This window comes from Argopecten irradians, chromosome 11 (assembly GCF_041381155.1).
Source record: "Argopecten irradians isolate NY chromosome 11, Ai_NY, whole genome shotgun sequence".
Lineage (NCBI taxonomy): Eukaryota > Metazoa > Mollusca > Bivalvia > Pectinida > Pectinidae > Argopecten > Argopecten irradians.
The window spans coordinates 24,829,280-24,851,484 of record NC_091144.1 but is presented as its reverse complement, the minus strand read 5'-3'; the positions used below and the strand labels follow the sequence as shown (position 1 = coordinate 24,851,484).

Genomic DNA, 22,205 nt, shown 5'->3' with positions numbered 1-22,205 from the left:
TACAACAAATATGAAATATGAAACAGATCACCTCATTACTTTTTTAGAAATAGCAGTAACAAACTTCAACTATCAAAATCCAAGATGGCTACCTGTTGGCCATCTTGTTGACCGATCGGTCCTAAAATGCAATATGCACAACTAAGGTCCTAGGGGAACATACATATAAAATTTGAGAGAGATCGCTTCAGTACTTTCTGAGAAATAGCGGTAACAAACTTTAAGTATCAAAATCCAAGATGGCGGCCTGGCGGCCATCTTGTTGACCGATCCGTCCCAAAATACATTAAGCACAACTAGGGCCCTAGGGGAACCTACAAATGAAACTTGTAAGAGATCCATTCAGTACTTTCTGAGAAATAGCGGTAACAAACTTCAACTATCAAAATCCAAGATGGCGGCCTGGTGGCTATCTTGTTGACCGATCCGTCCCAAAATGCAATATGCACAACTAGGGCCCTAGGGGAACCTACATATAAAATTTGAAAGAGATCCCTTCAGTACTTTCTGAGAAATAGCGGTAACAAACTTTAACTATCAAAATCCAAGATGGCGGCCTGGCAGCCATCTTGTTGACCGATCGGTCCCAAAATGCAATATGCACAACTTGGGCCCTAGGGGAACCTACATATGAAATTTGAGAGAGATTGCTTCATCACTTTCTGAGAAATAGCAGTAACAAACTTCAATTGTCAAAATCCAAGATGGCTGCCTGGCGGCCATCTTGTTGACCGATCCGTCCCAAAATGCAATATGCACAACTAGGGCCCTAGGGGAACCTACATATAAAATTTGAGAGAGATCCCTTCAGTACTTTCTGAGAAATATCGGTAAAAAACTTTAACTATCAAAATCCAAGATGGCGGCCTGGCGGCCATCATGTTCACCGATCTGTCCCAAAATGCAATATGCACAACTAGGGCCCTAGAGGAACCTACATATGAAATTTGAGAAAGATCCCTTCAGCCCTTTCGAAGAATTAGCGGTAACAAGAAATGTTAACGGACGGAAGGACGGAAGGACGGACGGACGGAAAAAACGGACGGACGGACCACGGACGAAAAACGATTTGTATAGCCCACCATCTGATGATGGTGGGCTAAAAAGAGGGCATAAAGATAAAATTAGCACCATATGCAATTAATGCATTACAAGATTATTTCTTAGCTTGAAATAATACCCCCTTATGAGAAATTATGTGAAATTATAACTCATGTTAACAGTAATTGTGATGCAATATTCCTGAGACCTACTGAGATGCTATAGTTATTTTAAGTGAACATCTCCTAAAACTTAACCTATGGAGTAGGTTGTAAGAACTAGTGTATTTCCTGAGGCCCTATGGAATCTGTTGTTAGACCAGGATGAACTGTAAATGCCAGGTTAAGGCTAATTGACCTTATCAGCCAAAGGCATTTGACACCATGGGGTATTCAGGATCATGCTCCATACTATATACTGTACACAATAGGTCTAGTGCAAATTCTTAGTGTCTGATGTTTCATCAATGCAAGTTTACCACGAAAAATAATCTGAAAAATATATGTTTAATATTAACCTTTAATCTAAAAGCCTTCTTATATTCTTTAAATGATGAATTGTACAATTCTATGCAATTTTCAAATAAGGGGAGATAATAAAGTTTTTGAATTCAGCTGACTTTTTAGCTTTCTGTGTAGTATATATAAATCTCTTGAATTAAACAGAATATTCATTGTGATTTTGAGATCTCCTTTTGTATGACAATATCTCCCAGGTTATATTTAAAGTACATGTACGTTGTGGTAAAATAGCTTGATGTGTGATCCACTATACCACAGTATAATATCATGCTTATATTGTTATGATACGTATACATAGGCTTTGCGTCTAAACGGGCAAATGACCAAAAGGGCAGTGGTCAACATCAATATCCATGCTACTGCGCTAATATGACCATCAATCGCTTGGTCAAAGACCTCATATATCCTAACACACCAACACTTGAACCATCTGTAAGTGGCTGATATCCTGTTAACATGGTCAACGACCCTCATCTTAATGGGTATATTTCAACAATAGCCACTTACTGTATGTAACCAACACGCCATATCATCCCAATTGTCAGAACCTGTAAGCTTCATACATATAGTAGTATTGTTTATTAACTGAAAGAATGAAAATTATCAATATAAATCACTTTACATTCAATAATCAGGTAGGATGAATAATCAAGATTCTTGGATACATCTTCAAAACCTCTCAAAAACTTCAATTTGATCTTTACACTTTTAAAATGAACCAATTAAACTTTCTTGACATGTCTAAATTTTCTTGAGAAGTATTTCTGCCTTCAACAGCTTTTGTTTTTACTTCATAGTGTTCTTTTGTATGTATTTTTATTAGCTAGCGAGTAAAACCTGTCAATAAAGATCTCTTAATGGTAAAATTGCCTTTATATTAATTCAAAGCTGATTTTAAACACAGGTCGAAATGTGTGTCATTTGAGACCACAAGAAAATGGTTGACAGGCAGTATATATAGTCACATCTCTTGTGCTTGAAAATTTAATGTACCTATTCGATGTCAAACCAAACGTTTGAAGCACACATAAAACAAAAATGCACAGTCACATCAAGTAACAGGGGTTTGATTGACAGTTGGCAATCTGTCAATTATGCAAGTAGTCATTTAATGTACAAATATGTGAATTCGTGAAAGAGAGGATAGAGGGTGGAAGATCTGCCACAAGTCTTGGAGATGTAACTGATGACATGTACATCCACGGGGTGTCCTGATTTAGACATGTGTGTACGATTATCTATTTATAGATCTATCTGTAACATGTCAGCTCCCTAGGGGGCCATAACCATGGATCCCAGTCTTTCATTAATGTGGATTAATATTTGATTAGAAGTTCAGGATTTTTGTTCTAGTTTTGCCTTTCATGGGCTGAGGGACTCCTAAGTATGAAATTTGAGAGTTCCATATTAAAATATGATGGTCCATTTTGCTAAAATAATAAAATTACTGCAGATTTTGTATGTTCTACTTCATATACCTATATTTCATACTGTATTGACATATCATCATTTGGAAAAAATGTATCAAAATGCTAATATTTATCATAGTTTTAGCTCACAGTTCATTTGATTTGAATGTAACTTTGCATTTAAATATGTTTCACATATTTAATATTGAGTCCTAAGGAACACCATCATTTTATATTAGGAGTCCGAAGCCAATGGTTTTGCATCAGAGATGCAGAAAAGCTGCAGCTTAAGACAACAACCTATTGAGAAGGATGCATTATGACCCTTTTCAGTATGACCACAAAAAAATCTTATTTCAAAGAATGTTTGCGTTTTTATATTCTTAGCATTTTAGCCATTTTTCAAAGTCAGAGCAATATGAGCATGAAACATTATAGCTTGTGTTAATATCTAATTCAATGAAGTACCGGTCAGAGGTGTCCATTTAATTTCCTCTAGACAACAAAATAATCACTAAATAATCATTACAATACTTTCAAATATTAAATAAACTTTGAACAAGAATGAGAGAAAGTAGTTTTAAAAGCTGACAAGTAAAACTAGAACTGTAGTAACATTAGAAAGATTAACATGTTTTATTTTGTTGACACAAAAAACAATGACTATAACCATGACAGAAAGTGACAGATATCCGATCTGTCAGTGTATCAGTATATATAACTAAGACAATTTAAAAATTCCCTGTCACCCACAAATGTATACATAAATGTAGCAGCTGTGTGTCAATGTGACATATAATTACATTACAACCTGATCATAATCGTGACAAGGGGGGCTTCAGTGACATTTCACGGTTACTTGATACAAAACTCAGAATTTAATGAAGAGGATATACTGGTGAATATAATTTATGCTTCATCACCCCTAGGTCCCATAAAAGTCTTAACCTTACCTCCCTTCCCCACCCTTTACCTCCTGAGTCCTCCTACCCCCCCCCCCCCCCCCAAGCAATATCTATACAGTTTAGCCTATAAACAGAACACACATTGCTACTACTCAAGCTCCACTGACTTCCATTAGGTATTTACATTTGGTTTGAATTTACTCCAGAGAAAATATGTCCCGATTATATACTGTATATACCGTATTGTTTATAGAGTCTAAGATTGTATATCAGTTGTGAAAAAAATAATCTCTACAGAGAAATAGATATCAAAATGAGTAAGCTAACTTTCATATGCTAGCCTGCTACGTATACATACTCTGTACTCGCCAGCCAAAATCTATAGGCAACACTCAGTCAGTTCTGAGTGCAGATGTCCCTACTTTCCATGGTCCTTTTATTGGTTCATTCCTTGAAAGTCAATAGTCCTAAATGTTCTTGAAAACAAATAACCTGCATTTTGATACTGATAATGATTACCTATCTAACTATATATATACATAGTACCTTTATAAAGCTCAATAAGGTATTATTATTGCAGCTTGAGTTTGTTGGAGACAAAGACAAAGTTTGGTTAAGTTCATTTGTGAAAGGATCGACACTTCCTAAAGTTAAGATTTGTGAGTAGAGGCATTTAGCATTTGTTAACAGAATGGATATGTTGATGGAGTTTTTATCTAGTGAGTGTTCTTGCTTTGTTAATAGATAATTCATATGTTCTAATTTTTGTAATTCATTACCCACAAGATTATCTTTGTTGCACAACATATATTTTATGAAGAAAACCGAAATAGCTTTTCAGTAAGTTCTAATCATAAGACTAGCTAATTATATAATCTAATGAATTCTGAGGTGAAATTATTTAAAAATTCTTCACAGTCACAATAAGGTATCTAGATCTGTGACATCAAATATTCCATTTGACCTTTTCATTGTATCATTACATAATTGTAAGTGTGTATGGCTTAATAAATGACATATGACATTTAACCAATAGTAGCCAAATGCAATCATATCATATATACATTTTTGTAATGTCATTATGCAGATATATGTGTTTTTATCCATGATAAATCCCATGTAATATTTCAGTTCGGCTCAGTAATTTGCAGTGTAAACTAAACACAGAATGCTCTATAAAATTGTAAACCAATATGTTCAGCTCAATTCTCAAGACAAACATGGTCAATAACGTCACTGTCATACAGGTAGAAGTCTAGCTACACCAGCGTCTAATACCTTGCAGTCGACTATTGAAGTGTCAGCAAAACTGCAAAATCAATTAAACCGCCCACACTCGCAGCCAGAGCGCAAGTATCACAGTCTGTCTTCAGCGTCACATGACCTATCCCATGGTACCATGCAGTTTAAACACTAATCAGCTCTACATCAATATATACCTTATATGTCTGTGGTTATATATATGTAATTATAGACACCACATACAGTTAAATCTGCCTAAGCGACCACCTCTGTATTAGAGATTCCCTGCTTAATAAGACATTATCAGGGTACCAATGGTTAATTTTGATTCCCTGCTTAATAAGACATTATCAGGGTACCAATGGTTAATTTTGATTCCCTGCTTATTAAGACTTTCAGGTACAGGTTAATTTGATCCTTTAATAAGACATTATCAGGGTACCAATGGTTAATTTTGATTCCCTGCTTAATAAGACATTATCAGGGTACCAATGTTAATTTGATTCCTGCTTAATAAGTTAATTTTGATTCCCTGCTTAATAAGACATTATCAGGGTACCAATGGTAATTTTGATTCCATGCTATAAGACTTATTGGTTACCCTGCTTAATAAGACATTATCAGGGTACCAATGGTTAATTTTGATTCCCTGCTTAATAAGACATTATCAGGGTACATGGGTACCAATAAGACAATTATCAGGGTACCAATGGTTATTTGATTCCCTGCTTAATAAGACATTATCAGGGTACCAATGGTTAATTTTGATTCCCTGCTTAATAAGACATTATCAGGGTACCAATGGTTAATTTTGATTCCCTGCTTAATAAGACATTATCAGGGTACCAATGGTTAATTTTGATTCCCTGCTTAATAAGACATTATCAGGGTACCAATGGTTAATTTTGATTCCCTGCTTAATAAGACATTATCAGGGTACCAATGGTTAATTTTGATTCCCTGCTTAATAAGACATTATCAGGGTACCAATGGTTAATTTTGATTCCCTGCTTAATAAGACATTATCAGGGTACCAATGGTTAATTTTGATTCCCTGCTTAATAAGACATTATCAGGGTACCAATGGTTAATTTTGATTCCCTGCTTAATAAGACATTATCAGGGTACCAATGGTTAATTTTGATTCCCTGCTTAATAAGACATTATCAGGGTACCAATGGTTAATTTTGATTCCCTGCTTAATAAGACATTATCAGGGTACCAATGGTTAATTTTGATTCCCTGCTTAATAAGACATTATCAGGGTACCAATGGTTAATTTTGATTCCCTGCTTAATAAGACATTATCAGGGTACCAATGGTTAATTTTGATTCCCTGCTTAATAAGACATTATCAGGGTACCAATGGTTAATTTTGATTCCCTGCTTAATAAGACATTATCAGGGTGCCAATGGTTAATTTTGATTCCCTGCTTAATAAGACATTATCAGGGTACCAATGGTTAATTTTGATTCCCAGCTGCTTAATAAGACATTATCAGGGTACCAATGGTTAATTTTGATTCCCTGCTTAATAAGACATTATCAGGGTACCAATGGTTAATTTTGATTCCCTGCTTAATAAGACATTATCAGGGTACCAATGGTTAATTTTGATTCCCTGCTTAATAAGACATTATCAGGGTACCAATGGTTAATTTTGATTCCTTTGCCCTGCTTAATAAGACATTATCAGGGTACCAATGGTTAATTTTGATTCCCTGCTTAATAAGACATTATCAGGGTACCAATGGTTAATTTTGATTCCCTGCTTAATAAGATATTATCAGGGTACCAATGGTTAATTTTGATTCCCTACTTAATAAGACATTATCAGGGTACCAATGGTTAATTTTGATTCCCTGCTTAATAAGACATTATCAGGGTACCAATGGTTAATTTTGATTCCCTACTTAATAAGACATTATCAGGGTACCAATGGTTAATTTTGATTCCCTGCTTAATAAGACCTTATCAGGGTACCAATGGTTAATTTTGATTCCCTGCTTAATAAGACATTGTCAGGGTACCAATGGTTAATTTTATCATAATCTGCCCCGTGTATTTATATAAAGACTACTTAGATGTAAAGACAATTTTCTTCTTCGCACCTCGGGTGACTGTACTTTTGGGTGACTGTACTTTTATTTTCCAACGTGTAAATCAATCTGGGTCTGATGAAAATAACGTTTGGAAGGTTTAAAGAGAAATGTATTGAAATGAAGCCAATAAAAATTCTTCAGAGTACAGTATATATGTACATGCATGTCAAATTGAAAATTGATCCATGTTCCACACACCATTAGATCAAGAACCTGGCACTTTAATCTTGTCAATTTCAATAATTTCTAAATAATAAATATATGTTGACACCTAGCAGTGTAATATTTGCCGTATGTAGTTATTTCCTGTATTGATTATATCCACAATGAACCGGAGATCCTGAAAGCTAAACAGCATATGTGTCCAATATTATCGCTGTCTATAGCCTATATAGACACCTTGATATCCCAAACAGATGATAATTGTCATCATTTATATTGATCTACGGTAAAAAATCAAATGTTTCTGGAGCAGCAGGCTAACTTACCATATTTGACCTAATAAGCGCCCAGGGCGTTTAAAAAAATTGAAGAAAAAAAAAAAAAAGTTGTTTAGTAAGACAAAATGATTGCAAACCTATATAGTTTTGTGTAGTTTTGGCCTTTATTTATGTCCAAGAAATTGAAATTGAGGCCTCAAACAGGTGGTAGGGCACTTATAGGGAAATGGGGCTTATTGGGTCAAATACGGTATAGAGCCAGCGGCTTCTTCCATCAGCAATCAGGATACATATCAATGAGTAACATAACTGATCCTCCACAAATCGCACTAATACATATACATGTAGCTTCAGTAAATGCTCCGTAACATATACACAAAGTGACATGTAATGTACATGCAATTTCAGGATATAGTTTGAAACCTTTGTCTTGTAACACAAAAAGGACTGCGCCTAACACTATCCATTAGTTGAAACTAATACATTGATTACCAAGCCTTCTAAAACCTAAAACATTTCCTTCGTGGAAGCTTTATCTGGCTTAATTTTAGGACTTGGGGTCTTCAATATAGGTAATCTTGGTGTATTCCAGTCAGTAACTTAAGTTTGGCAGGGCAGACTTGGTTGATTAATGATTATTACATAGCTAGAGTAGGGGTTCTGTAGAAAAACTTTTAGGCATCAACTTGGAGGTCAGTAAGGTCTAAAGTCAAACCTGTCTGTAAAATAAAGTCACATGTACAAGGGGCAAAGAAAAAAATGGTCAAAGTGATCTTTATTCAAAGGGCACATTTTGTTGAAATTGACCATTTGGAACCGTAAAAAGTGGTCTAATCAATCTTTTTACAGTCGGAGGTGGTCACTAAGTCAGAGTCATGGTGGTCACTAAGGCAGAGTCATGGTGGTCACTAAGGCAGAGTCATGGTGGTCACTAAGGCAGAGTCATGGTGGTCACTAAGGCAGAGTCATTGTACATATAAAATGTGGAATGAAATTAAGAAATCTCTGCTGTGTGGTATACGTAATACTAATAAAAATTTGGAAAGAATCAAATTTGAATTATTTACCAAAGCATATTTTTGCCTTTTTTTCTTTATTTGTCTATCTAAAAAAATATTTGTAAGTATATCTATTTAGCATAAAATTACATTTGTAATAATTTTAACAAACCTTGTGAAGAGTTGTGTCCCTTTTTTGACGGCCATGATAAAATGTTGCTGATGTCACCTCAAACTCCTCTTGAACAATTGTCTGTTTATGCGTCTCTGACCGTGTGGCATAATTTTTATATGCACCTGTGGAAAAGAATACAAATAATGTACGATAGGAAACCATATACATATATATAAAAAACAATATTGTGTTGAATACTTTTACATATCTATACATGTATGTAATAATGGAACTGGGTTGGGTAGATGATCTGAGTAATCAGCATGCATGTCAGTCAGTATTTATATTCAACAACGAAAACAATATTAAATCAAGAAAAAACAGCATACTAAACCTGCAGTCTTTATGATTGATTATCTTATCCTGATCCCAGAGTATTCTGGAATAATTGTATGGAATTTTCCTTCTTAATTTACAGTACATTGTTATTAAAATTTAAAACCAATATAATTTGTGAACCTGACTACATCGGCCACATCGGCTGGTCTTGGTGACATCCGAGTACACTGCACTGTGTCAATTTTGTGTATGTATTCATGTCATGTCTGTTGTTAACAACATAATGATAAATAACAACAACACTGCAACACCTGGAGATACATTTTTATTTGTATACAGTACAATTTCTCAATGGTCCACACATCGTGGTGTCATTTTTTCATGGTACTAAAACACTTCCATTAAGATCGTTCTCATTCTGCCTAAAGGGGTGGTGAAATGGTGGAAATATTTTCTAATTTTATATTTTTGTGAAGATTGCATCAACAGATAGATAAATGTACAGGTATACATTTTGTTTAAACAATAGTACATGAACATTGTTAGAAGATGTACATCAAACATTTTATGTCTAGTGATGACAGGTCAGTACCAATTAACGATGGTTTTACAACACTATACCCACCCACCCCTTTATTTGTTAACTTGATAGAGCATTTCACTGTGACAGGCTTTACAAAATGTAAACATATTGATTTACATGTAAAAAATGTGGATCATAAACGACGTTTTGATGTCAAATGCGATCACAAAAACAAGACTACATATGAATGTCTGTAATGGCTCCTAGCAGGCAGCAGGCACGCGCCGTCAAAGTTCCTGTCTGTAGCGATAGGCCAAAAGCAAACAACAGAGAGTGGCATTTGATGATATAATCTCTGAATTAATTCCATTGAAAGGGTTTTATAATGATTGCATACCAAGGCATGCATGGTTGACAGTGTTGATGAGGATGGCTTTCCCATGTAGTGTAACAGGAGAGATAAGAAATGTATGTAGCAGGCAGACAGAGGCTTTAACCCAGGACCTTCAAAGTCTTGCCTGGCTCCAACCCCGGACCTCCAAAATGCTTGTCAGGCTCCGCCCCTGGACACCCAAAACCATGCCATACTTGAACCCAGGACATCAAAGACTTGCCATTCTTGAACCCCAGTTCTTGAAAGACTTGTCAGACTCAAACCCAGGACATCCAGAGACTTGCAAGACTCAAACCTGGGACCTTCAAAGACTCAAACCAGACTTGAACCAATGACCTTCAAAGACTTGTCAGGCTCAAACCCAGGACCTCCAGAGACTTGCAAGACTCAAACTTGGGACCTTCAAAGACTCAAGCCAGACTTGAACCATGGATCTTCAAAGACTTGTTAGGTTCCAACTCAGGACCTCCAGAGACTTGCCAGCTGATGCTCTACTAATTGAGCTACCATGCCAGCGGATCACCAATTATTTAATTACCCTCAAGTTCAGTTCCCTTAGTATCATTAAATAATTATAAACACAAAAGTGATCCATACTTTTTCTTTTTATGGATTAATGAGCTACAAATTACCGGTATTGGTAGTATGCATGCTGATTATAATCACATGTAAGTTCCAAATTAAAAACACTTTTGCTTTTTAATTTCTCACCATATAACACTTCTGACACCAAAATGACCCCTATTACTCAAAAAATAACCTTTTCATATAAATGACATGTACGTGACTCAAGGCTGATGCTGTGAATTATCAAGAGGCACTCACCCTTTAATCTACCTATATCCTTGATGTAAATACATAAACATGATCGTCATTGCCATAGTCATCATGTATCCCGACGTTATTTCCTGGTGCAAGTTAAAACTTCATGGACAATATGCATATGGTGTAAATAAACATCAAGTAGTTGTCACAGTCACTTTGAACAGCTGATATATACATAATATTTTGATAATACAAAGTTTCATGCTATGTAAGCAGTTTTCAGAGTGCATTATCGAAAGTTCTGTTTAAGTTTACAGACATCGTTTACATAGGAAATAAATTGGTTCAAAACTTCAAAGACAGTTTGTAGAATGTGAAGAAAAGCTCAATCACCTCTATAACAAATTGGTTGTAACTATATATATATAACCATCTTTTACCATCAATTGATAAAGTACCCTATATGTATAGAACTACATATGTTGAAATCAGTCTTACAGAGGCCGATTTACCTCTTTTAGAGACACAGTCTTGTGTGAAAAGCAACATTCTTTATTAAAAGAGGCCCACAGGTAAATACTTGTGTCTTTTAAAAAACCTATAGGGAATCGGAATCGGATATAGGTACCGGTATATAGCTGTATAATTAGGAATGCAAATGATCACATTTAAATTGTTCAAAATGCAGTGGAATTTGTCAATACTCTTTTATTTTTCATAAGCGATGTAGAACATTAATTTTACGTAATATTTTGCATAGGATATAGTTGCATACACTTGACATGTTATTTTTTCTATGAAATACAGAAACAATTTCTCAGTTTAAATGCATATCATATTTTCACAAGTTTAGATATTTTTTGCCAGAGTGACAAATCATTATGTCTCTGGTATATAAAAGCATATATTTATAAGGAAAGCCTTGGACATATGCTGATATGTTTATAACAAAATCTTATTTGAGATGAATTCTCTTCAATGAAATGCAAAACGATGGAAGTATTTTTTATCATTAAAAGACTCTATATTTATTGCATCATGTATGTGCAGTAAATGTCTCTAGGTCAATCAGCAAAGAAGTATTAAACCATGAGTTATTAACCCGTACTTGAAAAGATAATGAACCTCGAGCTCACTTCCATCTGACTTTCTGTAATATTTGAGTACAGCTTCTGTCCTGAATAGCAATTACTTACAAGATGAGAATCTATTTGTGTGTGGTGCTCATTTGTAAAATAAATAGTCAATGTCTGTTATTGATACATTACAATAGAGAAAGAATATGAGCCAGGCCAGGAATTTCCATCAATGATTCACTAGTCGGGACCACATTCAAAGAATTCTGGAAAGAATTTTTCAGACGATGGCAATATTTATGCTACATATATAACATGGAGTTACTGGCTCAAAATTTGTACTGGTTATTGTATCCAGAGATTCTACATGCTTATCTTTACGGAGGACAGTTAAAAAACACATTTTAAATCCGCATCTATTATGGAAGTTCTACTAGTTTTTTCTCGGAGAAAACCACAGACCTATGGTCAGTGCCTGGCAACTGTCCCACGTTGGTTTCTAACTCACAGCCCATGGCTAGGGGCCGTGTGATCATAAGGGGGTAGTGGTAATTATGTGTCTATAAACCACTCAACTCCTGTGCTTCCCCCCCATCCTACCCTTTCCCTATCAAGATTTCCATAATTAATATTTTTAGGAGCCAGCTGCAATACCTTAATTATAAGAATTTCGAATTTACTACCATACCTTTTTTCTTCATGGAAATGTCTATACCAGGCCAAGGTAATAATGTAAATGATTATTTGAGGAAATATTTCCATAGAATTAGGAAAAAACAGACAAAATTCTCCAAAGATGTTTGAGGAGTATTAATCTATTTTGCCCCAAATGCACCTAAAAAAGTCACTTTCCCACAAGAGCAGATAACTCTATAATGTGCAAAGCCAGAAGTGTGTATTTTTATTTTGGTCTTTTTTATACATGACTTTGATATCCACCACCTGTAGGTTACTGTGTATCATATTAGAAGTACTGTTAGTGATATCACTATACATATACTTGTACTACATGTATTTTACTCCCTCAGTCGTCACTCATCAGTGGACACTGACCATCTAACCTGGATATTTGTGGTCAGATCAAAGAGGCCAAATAAATGTTGGACATGTGATGTACGGTGTCCTTATTACTAACAACCCTCTATGATACTACCTCACCCAAAATTTGTGGTCACAGTACGTCTGTGAGTCACCAACTTCCTCCAATATATACTGGCTGTGTGAAAAATCAGTTAGATAACATTCAGGGGACAGATTTTATAATACAACCAATCCTTGTTTGTTATAGTAAATTATAACGCTGTTTACTTAATGTCAAAATTTTCTGATTTAATTTATGCAAACATCCGATATGCTTGAAACTACAATGGTTTTATGTTTATGGCGAGAAAGCCATCAGAATTTTTATCTGAATAGGAAGATCACTCCTAGCTGAAGAGCACTGTGCCACAAGATTCATCCAATTTACACAGCTAATATAATTGTGCTTAGTATAATTCACATATATATAGATTTTGAAGCTGGCTGAATTTCTCAAAGAATCAGCTACCTTTGGCATCAAATGTCTTTTTTCCTCATTTTTTTAATTACTTAATACCGGTAATAACGAACATTTCTTGTAAGCAACTGAATTAATCAAAAGAGTAGACACTTTTCATTTTACTATAATTTGGTGCTTTTTGCTCTTTGTTCAAAGAATCCAGAGATTTACTCATTAAACATTTTGATATATATATATATTAAACATTGATGAACCCATATTTAGAATTTCTGACAATGGTTGCGTTTTAACATTGTGGGGCCAATCGTTTTTGGGAAAAAAATATGTGCAATGAATATGAAAAAGATTGCTATATTTTATATCCAGGTCTCTGGGAAAGCTAGTTTTTATTTAAAGTTGTAACCTACTATATATGTATATATGGGAAGAAGATTACCAACCCAAGAAAAAATTATTTCTCTTTTCTCTGTATTTATAGCCTTAGGTTAGTAAATAGATAAGATGGATAGTACACAAAAGACAAGCAGCTGGCTAATGATGGTTAGATAGAGTGTTAATCTGTATGTGATGTACTTTATATATATATTGTACAGCCTATTGACCAAGATGTCATTAAAACAAGACAGATATATATCTGGTTTACCAATACATATGTATTACTGATGATCAGTGAATAGTAAACTGCTCCATCAGAGTCTAATTGTGTGTTAATTCTATTAGAAACTACAAAGGTAACCACAACATACAATACATTGTATCATAAATGAAATGTGTAGATCATTGGAAATAGCTTAGCTTATAGAATGTAATTTACGTAAAATGATCTATACATTCACAATTAATACATGCACTGTGATGATGTATATTCATTTTCTGATTTACTAATTTTTCACCTTTTTTCCAAACACAATATAATACAGTCAAACTTGTCTTAGCAGCTGTTTTAATGTAAGACTACCTTCTTGATGAATGGTCAATTTCAAAAATTTGACCTGTGTGTAAAAATTACCTGGCTATATAAAGACCATTCATCTTGGTATCTTGATTGGTTGATCTTTATAAACTGGTCTAACTGTAGTTTTTTCTGGTCATGAGAAGGATATCGTTGGTCTGTGACATTTATTATATACACTGTGCATCATGCATGTCTATGTATAGTAATATTAGTACTGTATTCCATCCAATAAGCGCCCAGGGTGTTTAAAAAAATTGCAAAATTAAGAGGGATTTTATAATTTATACTAAGAACTAAATTAGGATTAGTCTTACATTACATTATTCCACAGAGCAAGCCATAAATAAATTTGCAAAAGAAATCAAATAAAGAAATCACTAGTTTTTCATATTGTCTGTCTGCAATTACCATAAGGCCTCAAAAAGTTGAAGGGCGCTTTTAATGATTGATGGGGGCACTTATTTTGTTGAATATGGTAATTCTTCTCCAATTTTGATGATTATATCGTATGCATATTGCATATAAGGTTTAAAATAATCTTTAATTGTCAAATGTACACTAGCTCATTAAGGTATATAGCAGTAATTATTGGCTAGAATGTACATATATAAATTCTAGCAATTACTACAGCAATTATATATAACAGGTGCACATGCATGCTCTTAATTAGGAATTGCATACCGGTATACAATTTCTCAAGCATGTGTTCAATTGCATTCTATAGCATGTATCTCTTATACAGATTCAAATCATGATCAGCTGTTGTGTATTGCTATACTCTTTATGAAGTATGTATATATATACATGGCATGCATGAAACAGATCATAAATGTACCTATGATGCCAATTTTGTACATAACTTATATCATTAGGTGGGATGGAAATTAGATTATACAAAACGTGGCATATATGTACAAAATGCAATGGTTTTAAAACCAAGTTTTGGAATACAAATTAAAAAGCATGGTGCATGCCTGAACTATATCAATCATTGATTCATCCAGTCCCAAGAACAGATGAACTAGGTAACGCAGTTTTGAATTATATTTTTAAAAGTCCCAAGAACAGTTGCACTAGTGCAGTCTTGAATTATTAAAATTATTTTAAATTCTATGCAGTGAATTTAAAAATTTTCATTAAAGTGCATTAGATTCCAATTAAGCTAAAATTGATTTCCTTTTAAAAGATACAAGTGCATCAGAAATATAAACAGTTAATTTATTAAATTATTATGCAATAACTTTTTTTTGATTTGTACTTTTAATCTTTGACACTTCAAAGATTAATGTATCGAATGCAATCTAATAAAGCATTAAGCTGTTCCTAAAGGCCAAATAGTGATTAAATATCATGCCCATCAGGACTTATGCTATTTTTTCTCCATTTACATGTAGTTTAGTCATGATGTGTCGCTGAAATTTGCCTCCAGGTCCAGTATAGTGGTCAGTGATAAATTTATTGTGTCCTGTCCATAAACCTGACATTTGACCTCCTCAGGACACACTCTTCTGTCTACACAAGATAATGTTATTTATATAGAGTCTGGACAAAAGATATCACAGGATTAGTTATATAGTAAAACATGTAGCATGCATCTGAATCATTTATGGAATAAAGTACTATAGTAAATAACTTAATTTCAAGTCATCATTGTTTTCAACATATTCGTGAATGCATTAATTCGTAACCAAGGGCTCTAACTGACAATCATGCATCCATGTATATGTACGTTTTCATAATCTAAAATTCACAAAAAAATTTAAATTTGAGTTCAAGCACTCAAAAATTTAATTTGAATATTTGAAAATAAATTGGTTTACAGTCTACCATATATATATATACAATATACATGCATACATTTCAAGGAATTATAAATCACTTAATTCATTAGCTCTTTTATTGAATATTAATGTATATTTTGTTACTTTTTGTATTAACGTGTGAACATCTTAACCATGAGTTATAGATGTCAGTTAGGAAAATAAAGACCATTATTATAAATCCTTACTTTGCCCTCATCAACAAACTATATACATAACTATGGAAACTAAAGTGCATTCTAGTTACAAAGTACAACTCAGGACTTTTTCTGACTGAATTTTAGTGAATTAGGAAAAAAACTTTTTCCCTCATTTTGGGAATACAATTGGTGAATTTGGAAAGGAATACCCAGTAATTTTTTGGAATTTTACTGAAATTTGAAGGTATAATAAACTCCTATTGGCAATGGGGTCCATTTTTGGCCCAAAAATCCCCCAGAAAAAATCTGCAACTGTTAAATGTCAAGTGTATATGAATGTATGGTACTATCTCCAGCCTCTTTCACTAACTAGTACAGCTAGTGTAATAACTACATATGCAAAATGCAGATCTATACTTTTCTTGCAGATGGGTTATATAAGCTTGAATGCCCCATTTTGTGCAAAGCTAGGCCCCACATGCACCGAAAACAAAAGATAAAAAAAAATTCTACCACTTCAATTTTAAAATTTGATTTGATTTGAAGCTTGACTTTGATCCCTGTCTATGCCTTGAGATTATCAGTAATTCTATTCCTCCGTCTGCCATTTGATACTGCTGTACAATGATACAGACAGTGTAAATAAATGTTGATTTCTTATCAGAGACTCATACTTAGTACCATTATATAAATGTTCTTAAAATTTGATAGCACCTAAACCATACCCAACATATCTACATGTTTTATACCTTTTTAATACATTCAACTTGAATATGACAAGTTTTAAATATAATAAATGATTTCATGAAATCCAATATGCTTGAACACTTTGGGTTTGGGATTTACTCCAATTACATTGAACTTGCTATTTCAATTGGTTCATATTGAAGCCATGCAATTGCAGACATGTAATTATAATTTAAATATTAATTACCGGTATTAAAGTTAAGCGTTTATTAATTAAGTTATGTCACATTATGTCATATATACTTAAGAGAAAACAGTGTGAGTTTCGCTCACAAAATAATGATATCACAATGACAACCTATCCTCAAGGGAAATCACTCTGTAATATGCAAATACAGAATAATTCAACCCTGGTAAATCAATTTGGATGTAAATTATAGAATAAGCTTTAATTGCTTTTCTTTACAAATAGAATAGATGATACATATAACAAACTATTGAATACTATGATATAACCAACGACAAAGTCACTTTTTTTTAATTTTATTTTTTTATTTTTTATATATTGTAAATAATTTCTATATTTTTGAACTGAACAACCAAATTATTCCACATGTCTCCATCTTTCTGAACTACATATAAAGAAACAAGTAACTTACAGATCTATATGGCATGTCACCAAAACTGAAGTCAAAATTTATGACTTGTGTGTACACAGGTTTTATAAACATAAGTAATTTATCTTAACTCAGAAATTAAGAGCATGATAGCGCCATTGAATTCATTACACCTTCCTGTAGATAAATTAGAGGACATTATAGAAGCCAGATAAAAACCTCTGACTGGTATTGAAGTTTTGAGATAAATTAGCAAAGCCATGATCCCAGATTGGGGCTCGACCCAACTAGCTAGATGGAGCTCCCCAGTGTTCAAGCCATAGAGCTGGCAATGGTAAGATAACTTACACAGCATGTAATCTACAGGTACACTGACAGTGTGGTGGGGTTTTATTTATGTGGGTTTTTTTAATTTCTGGTGTGTTCTTCATAATTGGGGCAGTGGTGCAGAGTGTTTAATGTAATACATTACTTTGGGTGGTGAGTTTGACCAATTGCCAAGTACTAATAGTGGATTATGGTCTGGGTTTTTTTCTTCTGGTACTCCAGTGTTTTTTTCAACCCTGCCAAAATAGGTTCAAATAGGGTGCTAAATCATAAAGACTTTCTTATTCTTCCTAACATCTTCCTTGACACTATGGTACCCCGTTATTTTTGCCTGGTAGTGCTTTCGTCTGTAAAGAAGGCTTTGGATCTGTCCCCAGGTTGAGACATACAATAGTCTATAAAAGTGGTAGCTAATTTCTGTTCCTGATTTAACACTTGACATAATCAGAGGGTACAACTGGTTCACTGTATAATATCAGTATAATGTGACCTGGTGGGGTGTGCTGCTCTGTATCTTTTATACCAGCATGCTTCAGCAAGATAGCACTATAAAAAGGGCATGAGTTCCACTATTACAAGACAAAACATGGACATACCCAAGCCTCCCAAAAGTTATAAACACACTGAAATTCACCATCACACATCTTTAAATAATCTTAGCTGTTATTAAATATGATTAGGGCATTAACAAGGGACTAACCAAATCCAGCTTTCCTCCACCCCAAAACCTGCCCATGGCATATCCTTAAATTAAAACAATTCCTGTTGAAACCTTCCATCATATCCTGTCAACCCTTACTTACTTTTCACAGTGTATATTGAATCAGTCTGGTAGTCTACCAGTATATTATTATATTCATCAATTCATGAATGTGAAACAGGAAAGACCATAATACAAGTTAGCTGTTGAGCAGGATGTTGAATACCCTGATTGTGGTTAAACTCGAGTTCCTAACATCCAATCCTGAACTTCATCTTTCTTTCGACTTCTGTGCTGAGTAATGTACGATACTGTAACAAACGTGAAATGCTAGTATACATATGCATGTTACATAATACAAAGTGGTCACCCATCCAAGAGATGATCACACTGATTGGTGCTTTACTTTGGTACACATATAGATACAACACTCGACTGCACATCCACAAAAGCTAGCTGTCAGAATATACAGGATGTTCGTATCCATGAATATTGTCACACTTGTTTATATACACGATGTCCCATTCAACCCATTCACGAACATATTTACCAACTGGTTATTTTCTTACTCACTAATTTCAGGGACGTGTACGTTTTAAATGCAGGAAAACACTTCATTTCAACTTACATGAAATATGTATATTTCAGATAAAACATCCTTTTCTGGATAAATATAAATTATATTCATAATATAAAAAATGGAAAATACAGCAAAATTCTCTAGGGACTTTTGTTCAACCCCTAAAAAATCACTGTGTACAATGACTTTATGTTATAAACAATATAAAATAACAGATATCTAATGATTAATTTTATTTTAAAAAAATACTAGTAGACTTATTGACTTAGTAAAATACCTGCTCAGTATGTATACTTACATCATAATATACTTGGCTTCAGCCAAACTACAAATGAGTAGTTTATCTGATAAATAATGTCAGACTGAAGTCATACTGTTATTACATTAATATCTTTGATGAGATCTTGACCAAGCCATATCCAACAGTCGTTAGACAGATGGCTCGCCAGCTGGTTTGACCTGATAATAGACAGCATGAGCAATAGTAGGACTTCATCATACCCAAACCTTTGAATGGTTAACGTTGACATCAATCATTTTAGGAACCATTTGTTCTGAAACAGGGATTTCTAATAGCGATGTGTTGAATTATGAAAATGTAAAGGGATACCATAATACCAGAGTATGAAACTGTAATGTATTATCTGATGTTTAACAGTGGAACTGCATATATGACATAATCATGAAATGTCAAATAAAATTTTCCCATTATATTGCTTTAACAGATGTGTCAGAAGTAGTTTATAAATGTCTAAAGAATTCTAATTTATCTCCGAGCGGATTGTATAATTTATTAACTTAACTTAGTTGGCACAATCACCACCTAGACAATTGTGTTTCCTGCTGAACACCATAATCTTTTATCATATCTCAACTGTATCATTTCAATAGACGCTTCATCTCATGTTCGTCTCGAAGATTTCTGGCTAAACGTATTTTCCATATCCGCGGAATGTAAAAGCCATTAGAATAATCGTCTCATTCAAACAAAGCATAATAACAATGGATAATCTAAGAGAAACACGTCACTAACACCAATAAAAATACATCCCCCCATTTTGACGTTCGCAGCATCTGAAACAAAACTTCAAACATCGGTGGAGCAGACGAAATTATTAGGGCGGAGGGGCGATTCAGCAGTGTTAATCATGAAAATATAAACATATATACATACCATTCACATTATGAAACGTTGAAAATAGAAGTAAAATCCCTATAACAAGAAACGCCGACCATGTAAACAGACTATCCATCCTTTATGTGACTCACATCTTTCTCTCACTTCCTAATCAAGTAAAATGGCACGTCGGCTACAAACCCAAGGCAGACACGTACCCGCTATACCGGAAGTCAAAGTGAGACACCGGATACGTAAAGTGTAAGAGTATAATAGAGGAAACGGTAGAGTAAAAGGCTGGATTAAGATGAATAAGATAAAATATAAAAGAAAGGAAGCGTCATGTCTAATTATTTTTTAAATTAAATACTTTCTTTTAATGGTAACAAAGGTAAGCTCATGCAAATTAATATAAACAGATTAATAAAAAACAATCACTTATATAGAAATAATAATAATATAAAACAAATACAGTAGGAAAATGAATGAATAAAAATAAAATAAAATAACAATAAAATAAATTAAACAAATAAATAAATAAATAAATAAATAAATAAATAAATAAATAAATAAATAAATAAATAAATAAATAAATAAATAAATAAATAAATATATTGAACACCCTGAGATCTCATTAGTACAAAGTAATATACCAAATTTGGTTGAAATTGGACAATTAATACTAAAGTTATCGAACGGAAACCATAAATCTGTTGTGACGATTTAAAGTCCTGTAACTCTTGCAATATGGACGGATTTTGACCATTACCGAACTAATCCGAGATCACATTAATATAAATCAAGCGACACAGAAATGAATTGCATAATACTACGCTGATATACCGCACATATAGGTATTTTTTTCATTAATTGCAATCAAAAGGACCTGTTGTATGGCAAGCCAAGTTACTTTTAATCTATTAATTCCGATATCGGGATTAAGATTTTCGATATCGGAATTGAAATTTTGATATCGGAAATTCTAATATTCTGATATCGGAAATCCTAATTCCGTTATCGGAAATTCAATTTTTTTTATATCAGAAATAAGAAAACAATTTTCTATATCAGTAATTCTGATATGGGAAAGTCTATTTCCGTTATCAGAATTAGAATTTCCGATATCAGATATTAAAAGTAATTTCCGATATAAGAAATATAATTTCCGATATGGGAAATTCAATTCCCGATATCGGCATTTACCATATCGGGCAATAGAATTCCCCTTATCTGATTTAGAATTTCCTATATCGGAAATTCGGAATAAAAAGTAACTTGGATTGCCATACTCGAACTTCGATTTATTAAAGTTATAAAAAATGCCAATTTATTGCCCTCATTTACAATGCTGTCATATCCATATTTTGACCGTTTTCTAGTTTATCAATGAGTTTAAATCAAGGGAATTGGCACATTCAAAATTTCAAATTGAAGAAACAGCCAATCACGCCACTAAAATGGTGAAGCTTTGAATTATTTGAGAAATTTACAAATTTCATCTGTGTCAAGGGAGTTAACCCACAGATATATTGCAGGTTGTCATGTGTATCCCTCGATTTCATTGTACTGGCAACGCTTATGAAATAGAAATGTAGGTTTTATATAAATATATAAAATCGGTTAATTGTAAAAAAAATCACACATTGAGATATTATTGTATTTTGTCCTAAGACAGGTCTATTTGAGGTGAATCAAAATTTACCATTTTTATTGACTATGGTTTGATGCTCAGGGACAAGGCTGAACCACACTAGAAACATATATCTATATTACATATATTTCTAACCACACTGCAGCTTAAAATACAAGGAATCAAAAGTGAAATGTACAATACATTGTGGTGTACATGTATCACAACATAACACATATATTATAACTCATTTCATGATGA

At 33.6% G+C, this 22,205-nt stretch overlaps 1 protein-coding gene across 3 annotated transcripts in view; it reads right to left on the bottom strand.

Annotated features, from left to right (window-relative positions):
• The window catches only part of LOC138335093 (disintegrin and metalloproteinase domain-containing protein 12-like), a 55,891-nt gene extending 35,382 nt beyond the window's left edge, over positions 1-20,509 (bottom strand). For all 3 annotated transcript variants that reach the window (XM_069284011.1, XM_069284010.1, XM_069284012.1), the window contains exons 1-2: positions 20,372-20,509; positions 8,831-8,955 (exon numbers count right to left, since the gene is read on the bottom strand). In XM_069284011.1, the coding sequence (XP_069140112.1) occupies positions 8,831-8,955; positions 20,372-20,450 (204 nt within the window). In that variant the 5' untranslated portion in view covers positions 20,451-20,509. The remainder of the gene's footprint in view (positions 1-8,830; positions 8,956-20,371) is intronic.
• Positions 20,510-22,205: the final 1,696 nt, after the last annotated feature.